Source organism: Drosophila sechellia, chromosome 3R, assembly GCF_004382195.2.
Source record: "Drosophila sechellia strain sech25 chromosome 3R, ASM438219v1, whole genome shotgun sequence".
In the NCBI taxonomy this organism is placed as follows: Eukaryota; Metazoa; Arthropoda; class Insecta; order Diptera; family Drosophilidae; genus Drosophila; species Drosophila sechellia.
Window position 1 is genome coordinate 30,247,133 of NC_045952.1, and position 24,605 is coordinate 30,271,737.

At 44.8% G+C, this 24,605-nt stretch overlaps 1 protein-coding gene across 7 annotated transcripts in view; it reads right to left on the minus strand.

The window, feature by feature from the left end:
• The window catches only part of LOC6619540 (polypyrimidine tract-binding protein 1), a 127,358-nt gene that overhangs the window by 10,390 nt on the left and 92,363 nt on the right, over nucleotides 1–24,605 (minus strand). For 5 of the 7 annotated variants that reach the window (XM_032722727.1, XM_032722726.1, XM_032722724.1 and 2 more), the window contains 6 exons: nucleotides 21,254–21,377; nucleotides 13,135–13,400; nucleotides 5,318–5,635; nucleotides 4,948–5,233; nucleotides 4,333–4,526; nucleotides 3,745–3,778 (listed from right to left, as the gene is read on the minus strand). In XM_032722727.1, the coding sequence (XP_032578618.1) occupies nucleotides 3,745–3,778; nucleotides 4,333–4,526; nucleotides 4,948–5,233; nucleotides 5,318–5,635; nucleotides 13,135–13,400; nucleotides 21,254–21,377 (1,222 nt within the window). The remainder of the gene's footprint in view (nucleotides 1–3,744; nucleotides 3,779–4,332; nucleotides 4,527–4,947; nucleotides 5,234–5,317; nucleotides 5,636–13,134; nucleotides 13,401–21,253; nucleotides 21,378–24,605) is intronic. The other 2 variants (XM_032722725.1, XM_032722730.1) reach the window with 2 other exon arrangements.

Below are 24,605 nucleotides of genomic sequence, written 5' to 3' on the forward strand. Positions count from 1 at the left end.
TTAAGCTCCCCACTTTTATTATTTGGTATGCAAACAGCTTTCAGGTGAACGCGGGCTGCGAACCGCATATTCATCCGCCCCTCGGTGCCTTCCCCTTCTTCTAAAACCCTTTGAAGTGCCAAATTCACAAACCGAAAGTGGTCCGCAGCGTCTTTGGCCCACCTCATGTGGAAATCGCTGTTACGTGTCCTAGCGTGTTGCTATTAACATAACAAAAGCAACCGTTTGCCATTTGCCGGTTGACGTTTCCTACTCGCTTGCCAGTTGCCTACTACACTGATCAAAAACCGGGGCTGATCGTGACTGCTTGAATTGAGGCATTATACACATGACGATGATATTCACTCAGCAACAGCCGGAACAATAAGATAAGTGACTAGCTAATATATTGTCTGTAAAATAATCTAAATCTCAAAATATTTCAAAGAATCTACCCATTTAAATGTGACCTCCTACCTAGCTCTTTTAAGTGTCACTGGTGGTGCTCCTGTCTGTCCGCTGTCTGCTTAGAGCTACTTGGAAATTCAAAGGTTATTACATAAAATTTTAGCTTGCCATTCGGTTGATTGCCCGTCGAGACTCTGGCCGTCAATTACACGCTGGGTGCTTGCTCGGCTCCTTGGGAAGCCGTCGAGTTTATCTACATCTATTGGCACCCCAATAATAATACGCTTAACGTTCGACTTATCGACATCTCTCCATCTCGACTGTGCAACAGGGCGTATTGGTATCCAACTTTTCCACTTCGCTCTGAGCTGAGCCCTTCGAAGCGTTTAATCAGCAATCTAAGCTTTATTAGCAGTGCAGGCGGCAGTCAACTGGCGCACGAGTAGGAGGCAGATAAGGAGTGTGAGGAGCAGGAGCTGTAACTTCAGATGCAGCAGGAGTCTGCTAAGCGGTCTGCTGATCGGATTTACCCGGCTCAGTGGCTCAAAGTTGCCCTGTGGTGCTCTGCGGTTTACGCTGCACAAATCCGGCAACAAGAACAACGGCACGACAGAACAGAAACAATTTTTAAGCAATTAATACGTTTGGCAACATTTCTGTTTACTTTGAGCGATAAGCCCCGAACTGCTGACAGAATGGATGCAATTTGTAAATATAAATCAAAGGCACAGCACACAAGGGTGAAGTTCCGGGCAAGCAAGCGGCTTAACTCATTGTTGCCGGCCATTCTCCATGTGGTTGCGTTTGTTTGGCAGAAGTTTATATTTGGGTATTTAAACTCAAATTAAATGCATTTGCATACAAACAAATGGGAAGCCTGTGTGTGGCCGCAAACAAACGTTTTGTGTCACCAGAGACAAAGGGTCGAGAGCCAGACTCTGGTTGTTGAACACACATGCTATGCATGGCCATTGGGGCAAAAAAATCACCAGAGATTGAATCGCCAGTATTGAGAATGCGGAGGAGAAGGGTACAGCTCGTGTTGTGGCAACAAAATCCATTATGCTGCAATTATGCGCCACACTTGGCAGAATGCTCGTAGCACCGGACAAAAACTTGCTCAATCGATGTGTTTTGGTAATTAAATCAAGTACATAATGGGGCAAAGCCAAATGGAGAAATGCAGCGCAAGTGAAAAGTCAACTGAGAATCCCATAAAATAATAAAGCACACACACGGAGCTGGGGGGAGTTGGAAGAGCAATTCAAACAGCAAACCCCATTAACTTTACAAAGTTAGTTAAATTCATTTGGCAAACAGACGGCAGACGACGAAAATCCAGCAAGGAGACTGGAGACAATCCCCTTTTCCATTCGAGAAACCAACCAACCGACTGGCTAACCGAACCAACGAGCTACAAAAAGTCACAAGTAAATTTTATTTCAATTGTAAGAGCCAGCAAAAACTACACAATGATCATGGCTGTGTGTAGTATAAAAAGTATATATAAATATGTATACAGGGACCGAGAAAGCGTTAGGTAAAAACCACACACACGCATGGAGAAAAATAACCAATTTCTTAGTCCGAAGGCGCTGAAAGTGTTAATATTTAAATTTAAAATATTTAACTAACTATAAAAAAACATGTTTTCGAGACGGCAATTCGCAGTTGTGATAAGAGAGGTTATCCTTTTTGTGGATGTCAAAAATATACTAATAAAATATTTGAATTTCGAATGCAAAAAATATTGTGGCGCATGTGTTGCTTTTAATGTCCGGGGGACACGACAAGCCACGTATTTTCTCCGTGTGCACACAAACTATAGAAAGGCAGCAAAAGCAGCAATGGGCGACAGCAACAAGCGCAATGATAACTAAATAAATGGACATTTTTATAGCTATGCACTTCCGCACTCAATCTTTTGTGCTGCGTGTGTGTTAGTGGGTGCTGGAGTTCATGTGGCGTTGTCTGTGTGTGCGGAAGGAGCACATGTTAAAGCATGTGTTTTCTGCATGCATTTCAGCTCTCAGCCCACAGAAGCTCGCTCTCTTACCCTCTTACCCTCTGGCCCTGGGTCCTGTGCCTCAACAATGGAAACCAACAACGAGCACACTTAATTCATGTAATTTCACACACACACCGACGCACCAACGCACACGAAGACAACGGAGGAGCAACAGGATGCACACGTAGTGGTGTTGCCAATGCACCACCGCTCCCGCCTGAGTGCGGTTTCACTTGTTGCCAGTTGCGTCTGCTCTGTTTTTAATATATGTACGTAGGGGTTTCCAGGACGTCGAGTGTATTCTCATTTTCATTGTTTTACAATTTGTAAGCAGAACTTATGACAGGATAAATGGCAGAAGGCAGAAGGACAAGACTGGATACCAAAAGAACATTTTCCATTCCTATTTCAAGCTGCCTGATGGATTTGTCCCTGCTGCTCTGGGCAAAAAGCTATTAGAAAGCCATTTGTTGCCGGCTTTAGTAGGTTTATTCCATTTCGCAATACAATAAATACTGGCACTGCTATATGGAAGCCCATTTCTCCATTTAAATGGGTTTTACAGCATGATCGGGATGCGCTAAATTTATTTCCATTTCTTGCAGGGGCATGGCCTTCGACCATCTCTAGAATATGATCGGTTTGCGCTAGGAGTGGAGTTCTTCACGAGGTCCAGGTGTATGAGCTCTATGAGTTATTAATTCTGATCCACATCCCCACGTGGCGAATGCATTTGACGTGCAAACTGCGAGATGCCAGTTGCATACCCAAATTACCAAATTCCACGCCCCGGACCCTTGAAGGCTTTTTTCAGCATTTTAAACAGTTTGTGCCGCATTTTTGTCAGCTATTGCTTTGTTAGCCCACCGCACACCCGTGCTTCATCCTATACCGTGCTATAAATAATACATGGCACTTTTGCTGATTGCACGTAAATGGCGTAAATGCCAAACGGAAGCGAGCATAAAAGGAGAACACAGAGAACAGAGAGCACAGCTACATGAACTACAGGATAAGCGTTGGCTTCGCTCGATTCGTACAGTGTAAATTCAATGAATAATCAAGTGAACTACTTATAAATAGTTTAAGGAGTGTAAATTTATGTGGGACACGTTGTAGCCGGGCAAAGCTAGACAGGACAATAGGTGCTCCCTTATTCCAGGGTAGAGATCGAAAAGGAGTCAGATTGAAGAAGAGACAGAGGTCAGCAACAAATGAAGATGTGTCCACAGAGGAGTGCATTACTGCACCTCTCCCACTAACAGCCATCCTCTAGCTTGGCCCGGACAACAAACAAATAAAGTTGAAAGATCTGGCAATTAATAGAGTAATCGTTTGTGCAGACGTACCAAAAAGGGTAAAGAGAGCATCAGGCGTGACCATCTACAGAGAAAAAGAGAAAATAGAGTTTGTCGTCAGTTAGCGAGAGTTTCGTTTCAGATGTATTACAAATAAAAAAAACAACAAAGTATACGTTAAATAGGAAACATACAAACTAAATAATAGAGCATGATGGTTCTGTAGATTATGTTTCAGTATCAGGCTGGAACACAGAGAAAGAGATAGACAGGTAGAGGCAGGGAAAGGGGGATCTTCTCAGGTCCCAGGCTTGCCAACATTTACTCTATATATGTATCTATATTCTTATCCGTGTAATATGCATGATTATAGGAATATGAGTAAATTTGCGGGAGGTAAAAATTTAAAGCGTATTTCACTATTGGATTAATAAATTGGGGATATACAAAACAATTGGCGCATACCAAATGAAACTTATTAATTTTTTACATTATATCTGAATGATTTTCTTCCTTTTCGCTTTAGTCACTTTCTTGAATAGCACTTATTTATTGCAGACTCGGGTTGCTTATCTCAACAAACTAAATACCCGACCAGGGACTAAGAACTTCACTTCACCTGCAAAGGTCCGCACTTACCTCCTCATTTAAATTCGAGACAAGCAAGACATTCGAGTAACCTCGCATTGCAGGAGCGGCCGGCTGCAGGGCGCCGCTGTTGGCCAGCGAGAAAGCGGCTAAGTTGGGCAGGGCGTTGTTGTACCCGCCGGTCAGTGGAGTGCCCAGGCCCAAGGCAAAGGGCGGCAGGACTCCGGGGGCGCCCAGGCCGTTGACTGGAAGAAAATTAAACAAGAGTAAGCAATCTACCAAGGCTGACAATATTTTATTAGTTGCATGCTACTTAAGCTCTGTGTGAATCGATAGCAGGTGTAAAAGCAATAAACAATATTTTCACTAATGCCAAAAATAAATTTGCTTACGTTAAGCCTCTTACATTTGACTTTTGATTTTTAAATTTAAAAAAGTGATAAAGCAACGTCAAATAACTCGGCCAAAAAATTACGAAGTGATCAAATTACACAGAATAACCGTATTACTTTGAACGACAGAAATAGGTCGTATTAAATATTGTGTCGGAAAATCTCTCTTGAAAATCAAAAAAGCCTGGTGGAAAAGTTAGGCGTTTGAGTGGTTAGCAACTTGAAGCTGATGAAAAGCAAAGAAAAATTTGGGAAAATGTTCCGTTTGTGTTACCTATTTTATCACCTGAGAGAGAAGGTCGCTGACGTGCGGCGATCAAAAGAAGATCATTGGTGTTCATCAGTCCGCCGGCGGTGGGCATGATATCCACTCCCGGTTCACCAGGTGGCAGAGCGGGGTTCGTGAAGTCGCGCGATTTGTCGTTGTTGTACTTAACATTCAGAGCCGTCAGCTTGCTGTTATCAATACGCAGCGTGCAGCAGCCGTTGTATATATTCTGCCCGTCCAGGAGCGACTTGGCGTGCTGGGCGGAGTTGGCGTCCGGATATTGGATGAGGGCCTAAGAGGGAAAGGTTTGTGGTTAGCCCTTAGATGTGTGGTTTTGAGGATAAACAAAAGACTGAACATCGAAACCTTAACTCACCTGGAATGAATTGTTCTTTGTGAAGGTGACAATCTTTAGCACCTTTCCATAGCGCTGGAAGATCTGGTGCAGAACGTCCAGCGAGACGGGGTACATCAAGGACTCGACAATCACACGGAGCACAGTATTGGGTCCCCCGGCGGCGTTGCCGCCCGCATTGACGGCGCTTGTGTTGTTTTGCAAGATTCCCATGGCGCTGTTGTTGCTGTCGCTTGAGCTGTTGGCATTGTTGCTGGTAGAATTGGTAGCGGCGCTAAGGGGCAGAGGCGATCCGCTCGCCGGGGACTGGGCGCTGTAGTCGCTCTGGGTGATCGAGTTCTGGAAAAGGAAGAAGAGGGAACATGGTAAAGATGTTGAGTCAATTTACAGGCGGAAATCGCGAAGAAAACTTTTATTAGTTAAAGGCGAAAACTTTTGCGCATTAATCAAAGCAACTGGCAGTGCACAAAATTTATGCATTTTGCAAAGTTTTTTAGGGCTAAAGGACTGTGCACTTAAAAAAATACTGTGCACCTAAAGGTATACTGTGAGAATTTATATATAATACTTATTACTTTTTTCTTTTTCTTATATTTTAGTATTCGTGATTTTTTTTACTAGGTATTATTTCTCATATTAAAGCATTTCAACAGATTAAAAAAACTATGGACATTTTTTTTAGTGCACAATATGCTAAACGTTTGCACGGCAGCGGCATCCCCTGCTACTCAGAAATCATCCTCGCCAACATAAATCTCAATCAAAATCAATAATATCAAGTATCGTAATAATATAAGAAAACAGGGAGACGGAAGGCAGAGGCGTCTGTCGGTGACGAGGATGCTGGGCGGATGCCAAAAACGGTTCATAGTAAGCAACAAAACTTCTTGCGTGAAATATACACGTTCTATCGGAAAACAATTTAATGACATTCGGAAGTGAATTTATTCCTATTCGTGCTGAATTTTGATTTCGAAAATCATAACGTAAACACATTCGACCGCCCACCGCCACCGACCCACCTGCCACCGATTTCCTCTTATCCTGTCCATTTGCGACGCGTTTTTGTGCGTTTGCCAGCAACAGGAAAGACAAGGGGGAATTGAATGGGAGAACTCGACGGCAGTCCTCCCCAGGCGTGCTATTTGTTTTTGCCTTCGCCTAGATAAATTCCTACCCATCGGAAACAAAGAGCCCGTCGACGTGAGCTTCGCCTTAGACCCCCCGCTCAGAGCCAAAGTTTGTAAAAATAATAAAAATTGATTAGAATTGCCGAGTGCCGAGCTGCGTGGCTAGACAGGGCGTATGTGGGATGTTCCGAGTGGCAAGAGAGCCCATGATGATGCGGCTGCTTCATCTTCGATTGCCATGCTGGCTTTAGATGCCTGAGGGATGCCATCAGTGGCTGTTGCTGGGTTTCCTTTCCACTGCCAGTAATTTGATACTCCACTTTGCCTGATTATTACGATGACGATGACGTTGATTGTGTAAAAATTGTAATGTAATTGTTAGGAAGCGTTTGCCCATCTACTACTCATCTCTGTTGGCCTTGTATAAACAGCAAAGTCGATTAGCAGTAACTAGCTGTCAATTGTGCAACCGTTAGGCAATTTTTCACTTTGATTATTTTGCACTAGTTTAAGAGGGTTTAAGAGGGCAAAGAATGCAATTTTCTGAACCTAGTGCAAATCTCACAATGTTGCACTATTTTCCCCCAGTGTATTTATTGTCTTTAATAATAGGCATTTACATGTGGAAACTCTAAGCCAAACCAAATTTTGGGAGAACTTGCACGCATATTAGGCTAAGCCATTCTAATTATCCTGCAGGATATTGGACAAAGGGAGGGAAAGGGGAAAGTTTAGGGACCACAACCAGCAACATCATTAAACATAACAAATCGTTGTGTGTGCGGCTGTGTTTGCATTGGACCTTGCTTGTCGCGGTTTTGCCTGTTAATGAGTCAATTGTGCGTACCCCTTTCCATGTTGTTGTTGTGGGCTGATTAGATATGCAAGCACCCATTCCACCCATCACAGGAAACCACTCACCACATTGTTATAATTTAATATCGATGGGCGGACTGCTTCTTTGCTCCCCTCCTGCATAACGCCACATTCGATAAGCCAAAATGCTTTGATAAGCGAAATGTGTCGACTACTTGCTGATAAGCACATTTATCGATCGATTCCTGTCAGTGGGAAAATCTGGACAAAAGACACACGTGTCCCCGCTCCTCGCCATTTATCGCATGCGACGAGAAAACCGTAATGGGGGAAACTTTAACCAAGACTTCGCATCGGAGCTTATGGACATTTGTGTCTTCTTGTGAACTATAAAGCGTTAAGCCAAGTCTCCATATGGCACAAACAGAAACTATTCATAAAATCTGAGTTCTTAGCGAACTTTTTCAATATTCAACTAGCTGAAAAGAACTTGGCAATTGTTTCATGATTTTTATGCGGTTTTTGCATAAGAAATAAACCCGGAAAAAGGCTCACAAAAGGCAAAAGCTCAGGGCAGAAACCGCAGCTCTGAAGGCGCCAAAAAATATTGACGTTGCTTTCACTTAAGGTTTTGCATAAATATTTTTGTTTCATAGCGCTTTCGTGTGCTTCTCCCTTTTTCCTGCGGGCTGCAAGTTTATTTTCATTGCAATGTCACACTGAGTACCTTTGCTTCTCCCCACCCGTACCCCATTACGCACCATTCTCCCTGACAGGCACACTTTAAACTGCATGGCAGGCCCTTTCGAGCAGGAGTCCTCTTCCTTCTCAAGAGTCGTCTCCCCTTTTGAAGAGCCGGCTGGAGCAAGAGCTTAAGTGTTCGGGCCAAGTTAGAAAGTAAAGCAGTTACAGATGCTTGGCCACAAGCTCCTCCGTGCCTCCGATCCCCTTTCGACTGGTCAAAAGGAGCTGCCGTTTCGGCGCTTTCGCACTGGAGTGGGGAAACTTTTTTCGGCAACTACGACGACTACAAGTTATGAACTTGTGAAGGTAAGTTTTAAAGCTGAGCTCGGGATTATGTATTACTTTGCTGCGAGTCGTTTATCTGCTGGGTGGTTTTTACGGTCAAACCAAAGAGAAGAAGTTGTCCAGAGCCCGGCAACGAGCAGTGGTTTCGCTGCCATCATACCATATTTGTCTTATTTATGCAAAGGGCAAACAAAAATAGCAACCGTGGCAAGTGTGTTAAAAGCCTTCGAGAAAAACACAGCGCAAATGGGACTATAAAACCGAACGGCTTAAATAAATACGAGTTACGCAAAGTAGCAAAATCCGCTGCCCAAAAAGCCCGAATAAATACGCCTGCAAAAACAAAGTAAGGAAAGGGGAGGAAACCACTTATGGGCAGTCGTGGAGGAAAACTAATCAATACAGTGATAATATTGACAGAACCGCTGGAAAAGTCAGTGCATACGTAAGTTGTCATTTGTCGACAGTCAGTTTTTTGGGTTCTCTGCGTCGTCGACAGTTCCGCAGTTGTTATCCTGCCATTCTCGGTCCTATATACTCCTGTCGGATCTCACGTACCCTGAAACAATGTAATTTAAATCCATCTTCAACACGTCGCCAATCAAAACGGCAAAAAGCTTTAGCATTGCACAAGTATAAGCAAACATTCGCATCCGCATAACTCAAAGGAGCGGGAGCAGGAGGCACAGCCACAATCGCGATGGTCTTGCTCCTCAGCGCTGTTGTGAAAACAATAAGATTAGCTTACTTTTGTTTCGACGGCGACGGCGACGAGGAGCGGTAAAGTAAACGTGGAAATAAAATGGGAAAACAGCAAAGAAAAACACAAGTCAGGCAGCGCATAGAAAAACAAACATTGAGCAGATAGCATACAGCGGATAGCGCCGCATATGTGAAGTTATTTGCCTGGCAAAATCCTTTACTGCTCATGCCTGAGAGTTGGACAAATACCGTGCTGAAAGGAAAGGCTCCATAAGCCGGTTTCCCCGTTTTTTCGCCCTTCGAACCCCCGTAATATTGACAAGCTGTCAGCTAGAGGCGCAAATTAAATAACACACATTGAGGTCTGTGTCGCTGAGCCCTGCTCATATTATTAACACCAAATCAAATGTACGGCCTTCTCCCCGTTGGCCTGTTATTCGTAGGGATGCGGGCTTAGACATCACGAATAGGACTTTGCTAATCAGTTTGATCCTTTTGTGGCTTAATCGCTTGACATTTGTCTTAGTTCTGTGCCACTCGCCCAGGCTTCCGCCCGAATCTCCCCTTCAGGTGTCAAACGCTGTGTAAATTAATCCCACTTCGTGTTTCCGCCTAATTTTCACGTGTGTGCCATTAATTGACAATTGCTGTCCGTCACTTGCCTCCTTTTGTGTTTTTCTTGACTGAATCTCCATTGTTTGGCTGGCGGGAGGCGTCCGTAAAATGCGGTCCTCTCTGTAGCCGGCAATTTAATTTAATTACAAGGTAACCTTATCACTGGAGGGAAAACGAGCACCTGCCCACACCCACTCGCCCGAGTGCAAACACATGCAAACAACAAGCGCTTGGAAAGCAAGCATTTGCATGAGCACTGAGAAAAAGTGGATCTTGAAAACTGAAAGGGAGATTAATGCATCCAGCCCTAGTTTTATAAGAAGCTGTGCTATCATATGATCATTCTAACCATAATCAGTGTAACAACAGCGTTAGCCTCAGACAATGTGTGCTGTTATAGTTCTAAAATGTATCCGAATGCATCCAAAATGCATAGTCCGATTTTTTTTGGGAGTGTGTGCCAGTTGTTTGGCGAGTGCAGCTTGCACCAATCGGCTGCAGTGGACCGGCACTTTCCTCGGCACCATTTGCGTCCTCCCGTTGGGCTGTTTTGGTGTATTGGCGGCGAGTGCCAATTATGATGATTACACAAATTTGTGTTCGCACTTGAACGCGCGACTCTTGTTAAGCTGCGCCGATGTGGAAACCGTCTTTACTCTGCATGCAACGATTTATCAATTGTGTGCGTCTAATGAAGCCAGAATGGGGTCGAAGGGGTGCTCGCAAATGTTACACTGGAGATTAGGCTGGGGATTGGCTGCCCTTTGTGGCGAAATTATATTTCAATCTAATTCATTGTGAGACGTGGGCTGGCCCCATTTCCCCGAGTGGCTGTCAACCCTTTTTGGCCGTAAAGGAGGCCAGGCTCAAAAATTAATTTATCAAAATTACCCAGAACAAAACTGGCCCACGGAGGCAACAGATGCGTCCTTACAGTCACACACAAAACAATCACATGTCAAATTTGAAACCCACTAAACAATGCCAGTTGCGGACCTTTGGGGTTGGGTTTTTGGATTGCCATGTATCCGAGTAGCTGGGTAGCTGGGTGGCTGGGTGGCTGGGTGGCTGAGTGGCTCTTTGGTTTCTGTGGGCAGCTCGTTGCGGTCGTAACCGCGTGAACTTACCAGTGCATTTATCTTCATTTCTGGCATCTTAGTCAAGGGTCGCCGAAGCGCGGGAGTAGAAGGGGAAAGGCTAAGACGCTAGAGTAAGATATCAACAAAAATAGTCACAGAAAGCTGGAAGAAGACGGTGGAAGGGGGAGAGAAGCGAAGCAAAGGTGAAAGGACATCCCAACGACATGACATATTAGAATCCTGTTACGCAGCAGCAACAGCAGCGTTGCCGGTTGACTGCCAAATTGCCAACATAAATGTCAGAGGGGAGAGGAAAGTTGGTGTGGGTGGAATGGCTGCAAAGTATGCTACGGGATTTTTCATTTCTGTTGCTTGGTTTTCCCTCCTATTTGTTTTATTTTCTATACCATGCAATCACTCAGCCGTTGAAATCACACATGTGTGCGACTGGATGTCTCCGCGTCTGAGTGTGTATGCGTGTGCGGGCGGAGGAGATGATTTGGAAATCCTGTATTGCTGATTTGCTGTTGCTGCTGTCGTCGCAGCTTTTGCCTTCAGGTGCGTGTCGTCTCCTCTGCTGGGGTTAAAATCCCTGAGGGCCATGCAATGGATTTGTCTCTCCTTGGGTGGAGATGAAATAGAATTTCCCTTCCCCACTCGTCAGTTTAAAGCAACATTGCCAACAGGAAATTGACGAAAATTTGAAATTTACGGAAATATACAACTAACGAGGGAATTAAAAAAGACTTCTCATGCAATTGCACAAGTCCCGCACTTGACAGCCAACGTCGCCGGCTTCTGCTCATATGATTCCTTAAGTTGCGCCTCAGCCGGGGCGTCGACAACAATTCACTAAGCATCTTATCTTCAGGTTGCCACATTGCAGCAGCACCAGCAGCGGCAAAAGCTGCAAAAGCTGCAACAGCAGCAACACAAATAGCAAATGACAGGCGGCGAAATATGACGCAAAACTCAGAAATAAAGGAACAGTCAACAGTAGCTGGGCCAGGACGCCAAACAATCAACTGAATGCTGCTCAGGTGGGCCGCCAGACACAGGACACAAAAGGAAGAAGGGAAACCCAAGACAAGACATTCGCACAATGGACACGGGCACAAGAAAGAAAACTGAATGAGAAATTGTATAAATATGTTGCCAGCAGCGTACAGCACACAAGATTAAACCTCTTCCACTCGCACAAACACACTCTCCTGCATTTTAAGAGATTTTCCACTAGAGAGAGCGGCGGCGTTGACTTTTCCACTCGTCTGACTTGTCTCACGTTGTCTGCGGGCTAACAACAAGGCCTTTTACCAGGATTAGTAGTTAACAAGAGAAATCTGCCCACGCACACAGAACTAGAGAGGGATACATACACCCACGATGTTGGGCCGCAGCCAAAAGGTAATCAGTGAAATGTAACTGTATTGTTTGGTCTAGCTGTGTTGGTGTTGCTGTTGCTGTTGCTTCTGTTTCTGCCTTTGTTGCTGCTGTGTCACCTAAGTCACAGGCCCGCTCCCTTGGTCTGCTTCTTGTTTCGGCCCTCGTGTTGCTGCTGCTGCAGCCTCTTAACCTTTTTCGTTGTTGTTTGTGTTGCTACTGCTGCTGTTGCGATCTCTTTTTAAGTAGTTTGCTTTTGGGCTCACCAGCACCAAATCCACCCCGCAAAAGGTGACAACCTCGCAAGGGTTTCCTCCTGGCCGGATTGTTGCTGCTCTGACTGCGTTGCGGTTGCCCCATTGGCACACCCCTTCCCCTCGCCTCATCATCCCACCACTTCCATTTAAGTAATCAAAATATGCTTTTGACTCCGAACTAAGCAGCTGGCATTCCCGTGCTGGTCTCCTGATTCGTTTGTCTCCTTGGTATGCGTGCGGTTTCATTTGTATTTATGTTCACCCCACATCACCAACTGAATTTCTCTGTGGGGGCTGGGGGCTGGGGGCGGTGCTGTCCGCAAAACCCCAAAAACTATGCATTTTACTGCTTTTGTCAGACACGTGTGTGTGCCAATGTCTGCGCGGCCATGTGTATTTATTTGAAAGCTTTTTAAACTTTGTCAGTGACTTTGTGGCTTACGAAATTAAAATTAGAAATCGGTTTAGAGCACCCACAAATACAGGCACGCTTTCAAAGGATGTTCGAGCGTGTGGGCATTTATGATGGCCAAATCTCTTGAAGAGCGGGGTTTAAGTTGCCCAGAAAGTGTAATTAATCAGAACGAAACCCACATTTGCATATAAAATGGTGCTGCTTCATTTGTTCTCTGTGGCTTAAATCTTAATTGCCACATTAATAACATTTAAGAGCGGAAAATGTGCCAACGGCAGATATTGGTATAGAGGATCTAGGGAATTACTGCTGGAAGTTTGGATATTACATCTAAAATACAAATAAACTACACATAATACTAGTTTACACCTTTTAAATAGATGTACTGGAAAAAAACGTTTAAAGTTATACTTACGTTGTGACCTTGGTCCGTCTTCAGCTCGCGATGGTTAGAAAACTGCACGTAGACCATGCGGCCGCGCATCTGGGGCGGATTTACTGTGTAACAGGACACCATCGAAGTAGCGGAGATCTCGTCGGCCATCTCGATGAAAGCCTGGTTCTTGCCCTTGAGCACCAGCACGTTGGTCACACGTCCAAACGGAATGCCCAGGGCAATCACATCTGCCTCGCCGGACTCGTTCGGAATGTTGCGCAAGTGGATGACTTTTGAGGCCTTGGCTGCAAGGAAAAAGCGTAAAATAAGCAAACGTTGTTTAACCAATTGAAATATTAAACAGGTGACAATCCCTATAGGTCCCTCTCTCTCTCTCTCTCTTTTGCAACATGCCCATCTCTTTTGGGGGCCACCTCCGGTTCACTTAATGGCCAGCGCTGTCTGCACTTCCGCTTCCGCGCTTCACTTAATTTGTTTGTTTTTGGGTTTTATTTGCTGGCTGCCTTTGTTGCTAAAGTAGAGTGGGGTGGTGCAAATAAAAATGTTGATAACATGGCCAAGCGCAGCCACATTTGTATACACTTTGCACAGTTAAGCCAACTGCGGGGTGAAGGAGGGGGTACTGCCATAAATTCATTCATTGCACACTTTCAACGGCTGTGAATAATCCAGCAGCAACACGGCGACAATGTCCGGCGCACAGACAACGTTTGAGGCTTTTAGGCACTCGTCGACGTTTTTGCAGTTTCTCTCCTCGCCGGATACTTGTTTGTTATTTTTGCATAAATAAAGCGAACCACCCATCGCCACTCCCCCACAAGTGGTGCAGCACAAATGGGATTTAGGGGGCCTTTGGCCCTGGAAGCGCTTGCAGCCAGATTTCGGGGATATCCCTACAACAGCACTGCGAGATATTACCTGTTCCAACTTCCCTCAATAAAAAAAAACCCGTCTAAAAATTTAATTTAGTTGTACGTCCCCACTGGCTTGTCGCAGATTCAACGAGTAAGCATAGGCGGTCTCCTAATAAATCGCTTTACCATCTTCAAGGACAATTTTTCGCTAAGTGAGCCTGGGCATGGCCACAGAAGTGCCTTAAATTTTTTAAAAACAAAGACACACAAATTTGCCACTCTTTATGCAGTTGCAAGAGGAAAGGTGGAGGGCTAGAATCTGCCTGGCGCTTAGTCAACACCTGTTAATGTGTTGGTTTGTGCGCTTTTTATTTTTTGCCGCACCTGCAAGAGAACAGTTTGCTGTTCATATGCAAATGAAATGCAGTCGCCCCTCATGCCCTTATCCGATTTTCAAACACCCTGGTGTTTGCTAAACAAGCCAACACATGGTCACAGATAGTCCGTGGTTTCGAGTTCCGGACAGAGTCCATCTCCCGTTTTAATAGTGCCCGAATTTAAATGAATTTAAGGTGTAACTAAACATAAGGACAATCTTTTCTGAAAGTTCCTACAATTTGTTAAACTTCAGATCTACTGCCTGCCCTGCCACTTCAGCGTTTGGGGAACGAGCTTCTAGTACTTTGATACATCGATGGATCGATCCCAAACTTCATCGATAACATTTAATGTAAAAAGGTCATTATCCAGCCAATTCCGTACATTCAATCAAAACCCAGACGCTGGGGTCAATGTTCTGATATACTTCACAATGCTACTAAGCCACCAAAGAGGCTGAACCGATTCTTTCCCTAACCCACTTTCCAGAAGCCTTTGTGCCTGCAAAGGAGAAAAGTCAAGCCACTTCGAGGGGCTCCAGTGCCGGGACTCGAAGTGCACTGTGGAAACTCTCCCTGCTGGCCGGTCAATGTTGAATACAACTAATCGGAAATTACACTTTTTGATTAGTTCGAAACGGAAATGAAGCCGAAACGAAATTATGCAGACGGGTCAGAACCTGTGCGGTCGTTATAGTTGGGCATTCTGCCTTTCGAGCGGCAACTCAAAAATTTATTAAAAATCGATGGGCAACTGCAGCACGATAATATCTGCTCCATCACTCTGCTGCCCCACAACTCACCATAAATAACAGACGAAATCGAAAAGGACTGGGAACTGCTGTGAATCAAAACTAAATAAAAAGTGTCGATGGACGCGGTCCGGAAATGTTCTGCACAAGACAAACAACAAATCAAGTGCCGTCGGCTAGTTGCCTGGAAAAAAAGGCGACGGCAAAAATATGTAAAGGTATCTATCATGCATGATGATGTTGTCGGCGAACCGGGCGAAAAACTGGCGAAATTTGTGGATTTTTTGACGTTCCGCTGCCAGGAGCTCGATTCGATTTTTCTGCACTTTCGGTTCTCCTTAGCTACATTTGTTTCAAATCGTAGCAAACACAGCTGCCTGATGGTGTGAAAAGAGAAACATCAATCCAATGAGCGCATCGACAAGCGTTGCATCTCCCGGAGCCTACGGCTGCAGCACTGTTTCCAACAAAGGCGGGCGTCGTAATTGAAAAGGAGGATGGCGCCCGGCGATGACGACAACCGGAAACGCAACCAAAAGCCCGGCAGCTACAACTTCTACTGGCAAAAAATTTCAATTTGAATCAGGCGCTTTCGGTTTGGGGTACGTAGCCTGCGGCTAGATTGGTTAGCAGTTATGGCATTGCTGCTTTTTAATTAACAGCGAACTAAATAACCCGAACCAGCAAATATTTGCGCAGCAAACAATAATTGCAATTTGTGGCAGAATCAAAATTAATCATCAGTTTAAAAACAGCTGTTGCAGCTCGACTGATTCCTTACCGGCGCACAGATACCCTAGGATAAGCACGGAACACTACTATGCCAACGAGCCCGAAATGCATTAACTGGTATGGCTGAAAAAAGTGCAGCGATAAAATTTGCATTCGATAATGATGTCGCTGGCGCTGCCTGTTGACTGTCAATGCCCCATGGATGATATGAATAGTAATCATCCGCTCGGCTGCGCGTTAAAATGAGCTGCAAGGACGTAGGGCCAAAGCTCAGCAGTATTAATGACCCTCACACACTCTTTGCGAAAAGCGGGGAACGCGCCACCCCATCCTGCCATTTTCAATTAAACACACAGCCTCTCACCACCACTTACAATGAGTTGCACGAAAAATATACATAAATAAACTATTTATAGCTAATTGAAAAGTTTACAAACTGTAATTGAGTTCGGACGTCGATGGTTGGGTTGCGTTGCAATGAATGGTCAGTCTGTCCAGCGTGGCGTATGTGTAATAATTTACCCCCGTCCCTTCTCTTAACCGATGCGAACCAAGTTAATTAATGACAATTTAAATTCATAAAGCAAACAGAAGCCCCAAACGAAAAATGTAAATGAAAATGAATGGAAAAGGCGAGTGGAACAAAAGAAAAGGGCTTTCCCCAGGGGCGATGGGCGTGGTGGGTTTCGGGATGAAATAAGTGCTGATTGTTAATAACAATTAAATTTATGCTTACATGGCGGCATTTAATGATTTAATGTGAGCGCGACGCCAGTGTTTGTCTGTGTTCCGCCACCAAACTTTGCCGAGGGTGTGTCAACAGTCGAATATATAATTTAAATAAATACACGCCGAACTCACGCACTTGGAGCCGTTCGAGCGTCTTTAATTATGCGCCAGTAAATTAGATTTTTACAAGCTCACACATCATAAATTTTAAATTGTTGGGCAAACTTGTGTCCTTTTCGTGTCTGTCGCTCTGCCTCCTCCGCCACAATGTGAGCACAACGACTTAATGATATTTGCTTAGCCAGCCAGGCCTTGTCTATATATTTTAAACATTTGCCCATGCGTAATCAATCATGGCACATTTTTTGGCAGCAAATGAAACCCAATGCCAGAGGTTCCGCTGCCTTAGGATTTCTGGAAAATCCCCAGACACAAAAACTGGCCCATAATTGAAAATAACGATTTTCTTTTTACAGCTCGAGCTTAACACCCGCAAGAAATGTAATTCATTAAAATTTTGCCAGAAAAAGGCAGGGGAGTGGGAAAGGTTGGAGCTTCCACCAAGTGAATACAAACGCACGGAGTCAACGTTCGCAGTTGGGTTTCAACAGCCTGAGCGTTGATGACGACGACGTTAACTAAATTTAATTGCATTTCAATTAGGAAAATAGTTTTTTTTTCGCCCCATGCACCATCCTCTTCGCTCACACATCCGAGTGGGAGTCTGAAACTGCATTGGCATTTAGCAGGTTGCAGGATACAGTCTGGGAAGCGGAGGACTTCATGTCTGTGTGCAGTCAAGTGGCTTTCAGAGAGCTGGGACTTGAATATGATTGCACATTAGAAAATATAGTATATATTTTGGCTGCACATCGAACACAGTTTATATGCCTATGGATCTTTGTTTCTTGAGCTCTTTTGTACAGGAATACCCTTCTCTCCAAAGTATTTTTTTTAGTGTTTGATTTCATCTGAGAGCTAGCTAGCAGTCTGTAACGTATAACAATGGTTTAGGTTATGAGCAAACATAGGAGGTTTGTTGGTCCTGGCAAAACTTTTTCCACTTCATTTGTGCATTAAAACTACGCATACAGCAGCAGGAATTCGAGCGTCCAACGGGTCGTATGCTTAATTAAATGGCACACACAAATATTTCGCAGTTTCCCACAGTCGCCCATACATACAGTGGCCGGAAATTCAGAAGTCAGGCCGAGCACTGCCTGAAAGTCCGCTGCCACTAACCGCACTCACGTTTCGTGACTGCCATAAATAGCTGCACACAACGCAAGCCAGTCAGCGAGTCAAACCAATTGACAATTGCTGTTTGCCCTTGGTCTGGCCGGATTTTTACACTCCTTTCAATGCTGTCTCAATATTGATACAGATGGCAGGGAAAACAAAAAAAATTATGACAATATTATTTTATTGACTGCGAAAATATTTACACGCAACGCGTAGACCAGGAAGCAGAGTCAGGGACGTGCGAATGATACCCGAGCCAGAGCGGCACGCGCAGGACTCGCAGGACATGGAACCAACGGACACTTGCCGTATCCAAACCGTCGCCTTATTGGTTACAGCCGTAAAAGCGTTTAAGTGTTCGACCAGACCACCGAAGGGATTGGTCTTGGACGCAATGTGCAGACAGCAAACCTTGAGCTTTAAATTGATGACACTAGTGGGCTGATTTAAGGCTCAAGGGATGGCCGGTCATGCATATTAAAAATAGAACACAGTATATCCGAATTTTAGATATTTTTTCAGCATATTTTCCTGATGCCGCTGGCTGTCTGGTCAGAGAATTAGCAATGCTGAGAGCCGGAGAAAAAAAAATATGGTCCTCACGCAGCAACAACAGCTGCAGAACTCCTTTTTTTGGCGGTAGGTCCTAGCTGCCATAGGTGGTGAGCTGACCGTTAAGCCCCCAAAATCGGTCAATAAACAAACAAATGTTGGTGGACTGTACAAACAGCGTGGAGGCGATGCATGTGTGAGAGCTGTAACAATAAACAACAAACTGAAATTGCGGGGGAGGGGGCGAGTGTCGCGACAACAAAAGCAAAACACGTTCTAGCCACGTTTGGTGTGGTGTTTCAGCCGGACACGCGACACGCTATGGTCTACACGAGAAAAAGTCGGCCAATAAATCCGTATCAATTTAAAAACTTGTTAATTATCTTGAGTGAAAATAGGTATTATAATAAAATAAATAATTTGATTGAAGTAGTTTTTTTGAAAATCCTATTTCTAAAAAGATGAAAGATCTCATTTTGATTTCCTTGTCAACATTTTTTCTTCCTGTTATTATAGGAATTAACCGTAATGGTTCAACTCTCTGGGGTCTCGTATACCTGGCATAAAATATACCTAATAATAAAAAATCAAATAAATCAAGCGAAGCTAGTTATTAGCCGGTCAAAACTCGGACCATGGAGGTCCGAGACCTACTAGTTTTCCTTTTGCAGACTGTGTACTGCCTTGTGAGCGTGAGTGTGTGTGAACATTTTTACCCACCACACGCAGTCACCCACCGATACACGAAAAACCGTGCCCTTATATCAAGTGGGTGGGCGTGCCCCGCCTTTCCCCCCTTGTTGCCAAAAGTCCTGCATCTCCACCTCCTACGCGCTGCACATGCCAAAGTGTTTTTATTACATTTACGTGAAAAATTTGTTGCATGTCCTTCTAAGCTCTTGTAACGGAAACGGGAGCGTGCGTGTGTGCGAGTCCAGATATCGATGTATTGGTTTAGTGGCGCTTGGATACAATTGAGCCGAGTGCGTGTGTTTATCTAAGGCTCGACCACAGAGGCACACAATGCTCATTGTTGCTTTTTGGATTTCTGCTATTTACTTGTCTGGTCTTTGTTGTGCTCTGCGTCAATCCTGAGCCCTTAGACATGAATTGGTGCTCTTGCAGTGTAATAAAAGTGTCCCTACACATTTATTTAGCAATTCCCTTTATTATTATTTTTGGCATCGTCGGCATGGCCTCTTTGTGTGAGAAAAGAGAGCTTTAAGAGGTGACCACAAAAATGAATTCATTGGATACCTAGCCTTTCCCTTTCCTGCTTCACCGAAAACCCTGCTTCCTTTAAGCGCGACTTTAATGGAGCAGGACAAAATGCGGCATGTGTGTGTGTGTGTGTGTGTGTGTTTGCACAAGAACTTTACGTGGAAAATTAAAATGGCCGCAGGTGGCAGGCGTCCAATAGGTGTAGTCGGGCCATGGCCACAAAAATGCCGTTGGGTCAAAGTAGTCGTCTGCATCGACCGTCGAACAATGGCAAACGGTAGAGGGGGTGAAAGGCGAACCGCTAACTGCCTTCCTCTCTGTGCGTGTGCGGGTGTCTGCTTGTTGCTTTTTAATTAATAGAAAAGTCCTTTGTAAAGTAATAAATAAATATTATGCTTCCGCTTTTGCGTACATTTTTTCGCTCTCAGCCGATTGCCATTCACAGGCTGCCGATCCTTCCGCAACCCTTTTTTCGTCCTTCGTCCTTCGTCCACCCATCTCCTGTCCTGGCGTGACCTTTGGCTGTCTGGCGGCTAATGCTCAAGTGTTCCCTTTGTGGTAACCACCCACTCATACTCACCATCGATGTAGCTGGCGGCGGTGAACGCTCTTAATTACGGCCAAATTGCAAAAGCATTTTGAAAACTCCCACGAAAAGGATATCGACGCACAGCACCTGCATATGGCGTTAATTAAATTCGCTCACACAAAAGCAACGAAATCGGCGGGTAGAGCAGTCGATTACTTTTGAATTTCAGCGGAAATTGTTGCCTATTGATTTGTTTGCATTGGAAATCATTTTGTGGCTCACTGGATTTTTGTGGGCAGGTATTGGCTTTCAAATCCAGTTTTGGCGGGGAGCCTACGAACCCGTCAAATATTTGCCTAATGTGTGGTTCATTCTGCTGGTTTCGGTTCACTATGGTTTTGACGGCTTGGTGTGCGGTTTTTGATTAGCTTTATTACTTTGCGGCGGCATATACAGGGCGATATTCGTACCGACTAAGCGTGTGTGGGTGTGGGCGGCTAATTAATGTGTCGACACAGTGCGTAGCCAGTCAGCGGACGCCAAACATTTTTCCCGTAATAATTTTCCGGCAGCACAAAAGGGACGAACCAAATATTTTCGCTGTTGACTTGTTTCCATGCTAATTAGTAGGTTAATTGGCTATAGCCATCAAAGCGCGCTTGCCTTCAATGGGGGTACTCAAGTGCCCAGGCGACTTTGTTGCCAATGTTGAAGGCTTAAGCCTAATACTGCACTGGCACCACAAACCAACTTAACAGAAACTGCACCAACGCAATAAGAGGGCGGCAGTATTTTCACCATTTACACTATGTTTTGTTCTGTCGAAAATTTAAAGACTTGTACATATTTTTCTATTTCCATATAGCTTGTTTTTCAATCAGTTATGGTAAACGCTTTTTTCAGTGTACAGTATTGTCCCAGTGGGCGTGGTTAATTGGCAGACGAACCCCAACTGGGCCCAAGACCATGGCTGCAAATGCACTTAATATAAGCGTCGCTCAGGGGACGGGAGACGTAAAGGCAGGGTTTAATCCAAGACAAAAGGAAAGGCAAGGTTAATGCAAAGGTAAGCCGGAGAGAGAGAGATAGAGAGAGAGGGGGGAGAGAATAGGCAGACACAGATGGAAGAGGATAGAGCTGAAGACTTACCGATTCCGCCGGCCAGCACGGTGCCCGGCTCCAGTTTGGCCTTCTTTGTGGCCAGGTCCTGATTGTTATTGTCGGAAGCGGGCGCCATGACCGCTGCTTGACTCAAAAGTTCGTCGCTTCCGCGCTGATTTTCAGATACACAGTTTCAGGCACAGGTGAGGATGCGGGAGCAGTTTCAATGCAGATGCAGGATCAGATTCAGATGCGGGAGCAGGTAGGCACAGACACAGGCACAGGCAGTTGGTTAATATTTTTTATATAGTTGTAGTTTGTAGTTGAAGCACAGGCGGCAGGGCAGGCACAGACAGAAGTTGAAGATGGTTTATTTTCAGTAGTAGTGGAGTTGTAGTAGATGAGGAATATATATACGTATACGAGTACGGTACATAAAAAGAGAAAATAAAGAGAGAGAACAATATAAATATTTAATATTTACGCAAGCTAAATAAATTATAGAGATTCTTTAGACCCACTTCCGCCCACCTCGCAAAGGATTTGCATAGCTCAGGGATTTTGTTTAGGTTTGGTTCTCCAGTTTGGTTGAAGTCAACAAGAAAAGTGGGTAAGTGGAAATTATTGTGCCAAGCGGACTGCAGTTAATCGCTATCCAGTGTTTGCTCAGCTATTTTCTGACCAGCGCAGTTTACATAGCCGCAGCTGCATGAAAATAGAATCCACTCGTTCCCATTTGGTTACTCGTAAAAAATGCATGGAAAATATTCATTTGAATTAGTACGCTAAGCAGTTGGCACATTGTTGCTCCTGTTTCTGCTCTCCGTTTGCTTTTTTCGTGCTTTATTGCAGCGCTGAACTCTAATTACAAAGCACATGAGTGTATTGTAATTACATGTGACACTTAATTACCGCACTCACACAAAGAGTCAAAGCCAAACCAGGAGCAAAAGTTGAAGCAGCAGCCACCGAAGCGAACATCCATACTTGACGAAAAATTGTGCTTTTCGATCGTATATTTTTGATTAGAAATTATCATTGATAAATAAACATTTGCCTTTCAAGCGTTTAGTCATGGCATCGCCCAGTCCGTATTGAACATGTTTGCAATACCAACACTCATGTCCAGCTGGCCTATTTCCTAGCAGTGTGGGAATCCGAATCACACGCAGAGCCAGAGTCGGATTCCCAGAGAGCATCGAGAGTAACCGAGTTAAGCCAAACATTAAATGTAATGCGCCCCATAAAAATAAAGCTGCTACAGCTCCAGCTACTACTAATGCGGATTCTGACTGTATTGTGCTGAGCAGGATGCGTGTGTTGGTGGCCGTGGCTCTGTGGGAGTGGGTGAGGGTGTGCTTGTTCACTTTCTGCTGCTATGCATTAGCGGCAATGACAAAAAGTCAATAAACGGGAGCGAGGTAGGCAGGGAGGGGGAGTCTGCACACCGCACAAATTGAAAAGGGTAATTTTGTGTGAAGTAGGCACCTCTATGCCCCGTGCTACATCTCCATTCCCGTCCCATCATCAGCTAGCTATCAATGCTGACTACGCTTGAATTCGCCACTTGGCTTATCATGCTGCGCGCTTTCGCTTTTGCTTTGCTTTAGCTTAGCTTATTTGCTTTTTGCCTGCTGGCTGCTGCTTTTGTTGTGCTTTATTTGTTATTTGCTATTTGTTGCTGGGGTTTTTTATTTTTACGTGGCTGCACGTTTTATATACACCCACCCATAGCCGCACATAAAGGAATTAGCTTAAATACAAAAACAACATGTGGTAATAGGAATAATAAAATAAGCCAGAGACCACACACACACTCACGCGTGTGCGGGAAACGGTGGAAACGAGAGAGCGGTATGCATTGGACAAAGGCAGCAGCGAGAACCGCAAAAGCACTTCACTTGATAATATCACACACAAAAAACGACAACAAAAAAACGAAAGCGGAAGTTCACTGTCTGCGTGTGTGTGTGATAGCCGTTGTGCGAGGGGAAGAATGCGTGTGGGCCGAGCAATGATATCAGCACAAGATGCTTACTTTCGTTGTTGTTCTGCTCGTGCTTAACGCTTAACATGTGTTGCGTAGCATACTTTTTGCTGCCCGAAAGGTGGTAGAGGTGGTAGTTCACTTTTTGGAGCTCTTTTTGGTTGACTATATTGGAGAAATGCATATTGGTTCTTTCCAAAGGGGCTTTCGAGCCTGTGCAGAGGTAATTAAATTTTAAACGCCCTTCCGCCCACTGAAGAGTTGCCAACTAACTGCGCTTACGTAGTACGAGTCTCTAATGCATTCGTTATGGCACATTAACGCTCCCCAAGTGCCAGCTGCCTGGCATGCTACAGGGATTTGCCGACTCTCAACGGGATATTGTTGTCCGTGTGTGCGCCAGTGTGCATTACACGGTTCAGAAAGTCGGGCTAATGCCCTCTGCCGCTGTTCGGGTTCGGACTGTGCGACGATTTCCTTTTTGCCAAGCTGACCGGAAATGTTATTTTAATATGCTTTCTAAAAAGTATGCTAAATATTTGATTAGTAGCAGTGTGTGTGTACCCTTTCCTTTCCTATGTGTGGCACATATGGCCAGGACGATAAGCTGCTGTCCATTTTCCTAAAGGGGGAACAGGAGCAAAAGACAGGAACCCAAGTGGACCGTTTCATTGTTGGCTCGCCTCTGTGCCATTTTAATGAATTTCCAGCGTCACCACCACCGCCTCCGCCCACCCCCTCATTCCACTCATTTTCCCCCATCTCTCCACTCTGTTCATGAGCAACGCCCCATTGCCGGAGGGCGTGGGCAGTTGGGCACTCACTGATTTCAATGATGACATGTGCCTTTTCAGCCCCTCCTGTCTCTCTTTCAGCGTGTTTCCTTTGCTTCCGCCTTTGTTGCCGGGTAACTGGGTCAGCGCGCAATTGTTGCCTCAGAGGGTTGCTGCCTCCCATCGCTCGGCGCTCGAAGACCGTCGCCCTTGCCGTCCTGTTGTCCTTGTTTTGGTCCGACGCAGCAAAAGAAAGATAATCACGCATATGCCTAACGGTTAAGTTTTTGAAGTCCGCAACGCTGACGGACTCCGAGAAGGGAGCACGAGACGGAAGCAAGGGTGTCAGCGCCATCAGAGAGAGCAAAAACCCTTCGTGTGGCTGTAATGAGCAATTCATAAACTGAAAAAAAAGTTCAGCTTTTTTTTTAATTTTAAGCAAATTTAGAATTGAATCCAAAGGTGCCATTTTTTGTTGTAGTTGCAATTCTATTGTTATACCATAGTTCCGCAAAAATTGAAATGCCAAATTTCTAAGATGATTTTAGAGCTACCTTTGTCCAAATTTTTATCCCTGCCAAGTGTAGTGTTTTCTAGCATTTCCTCATCCATATTTGTCCATCCCTTGGACCCAGACATG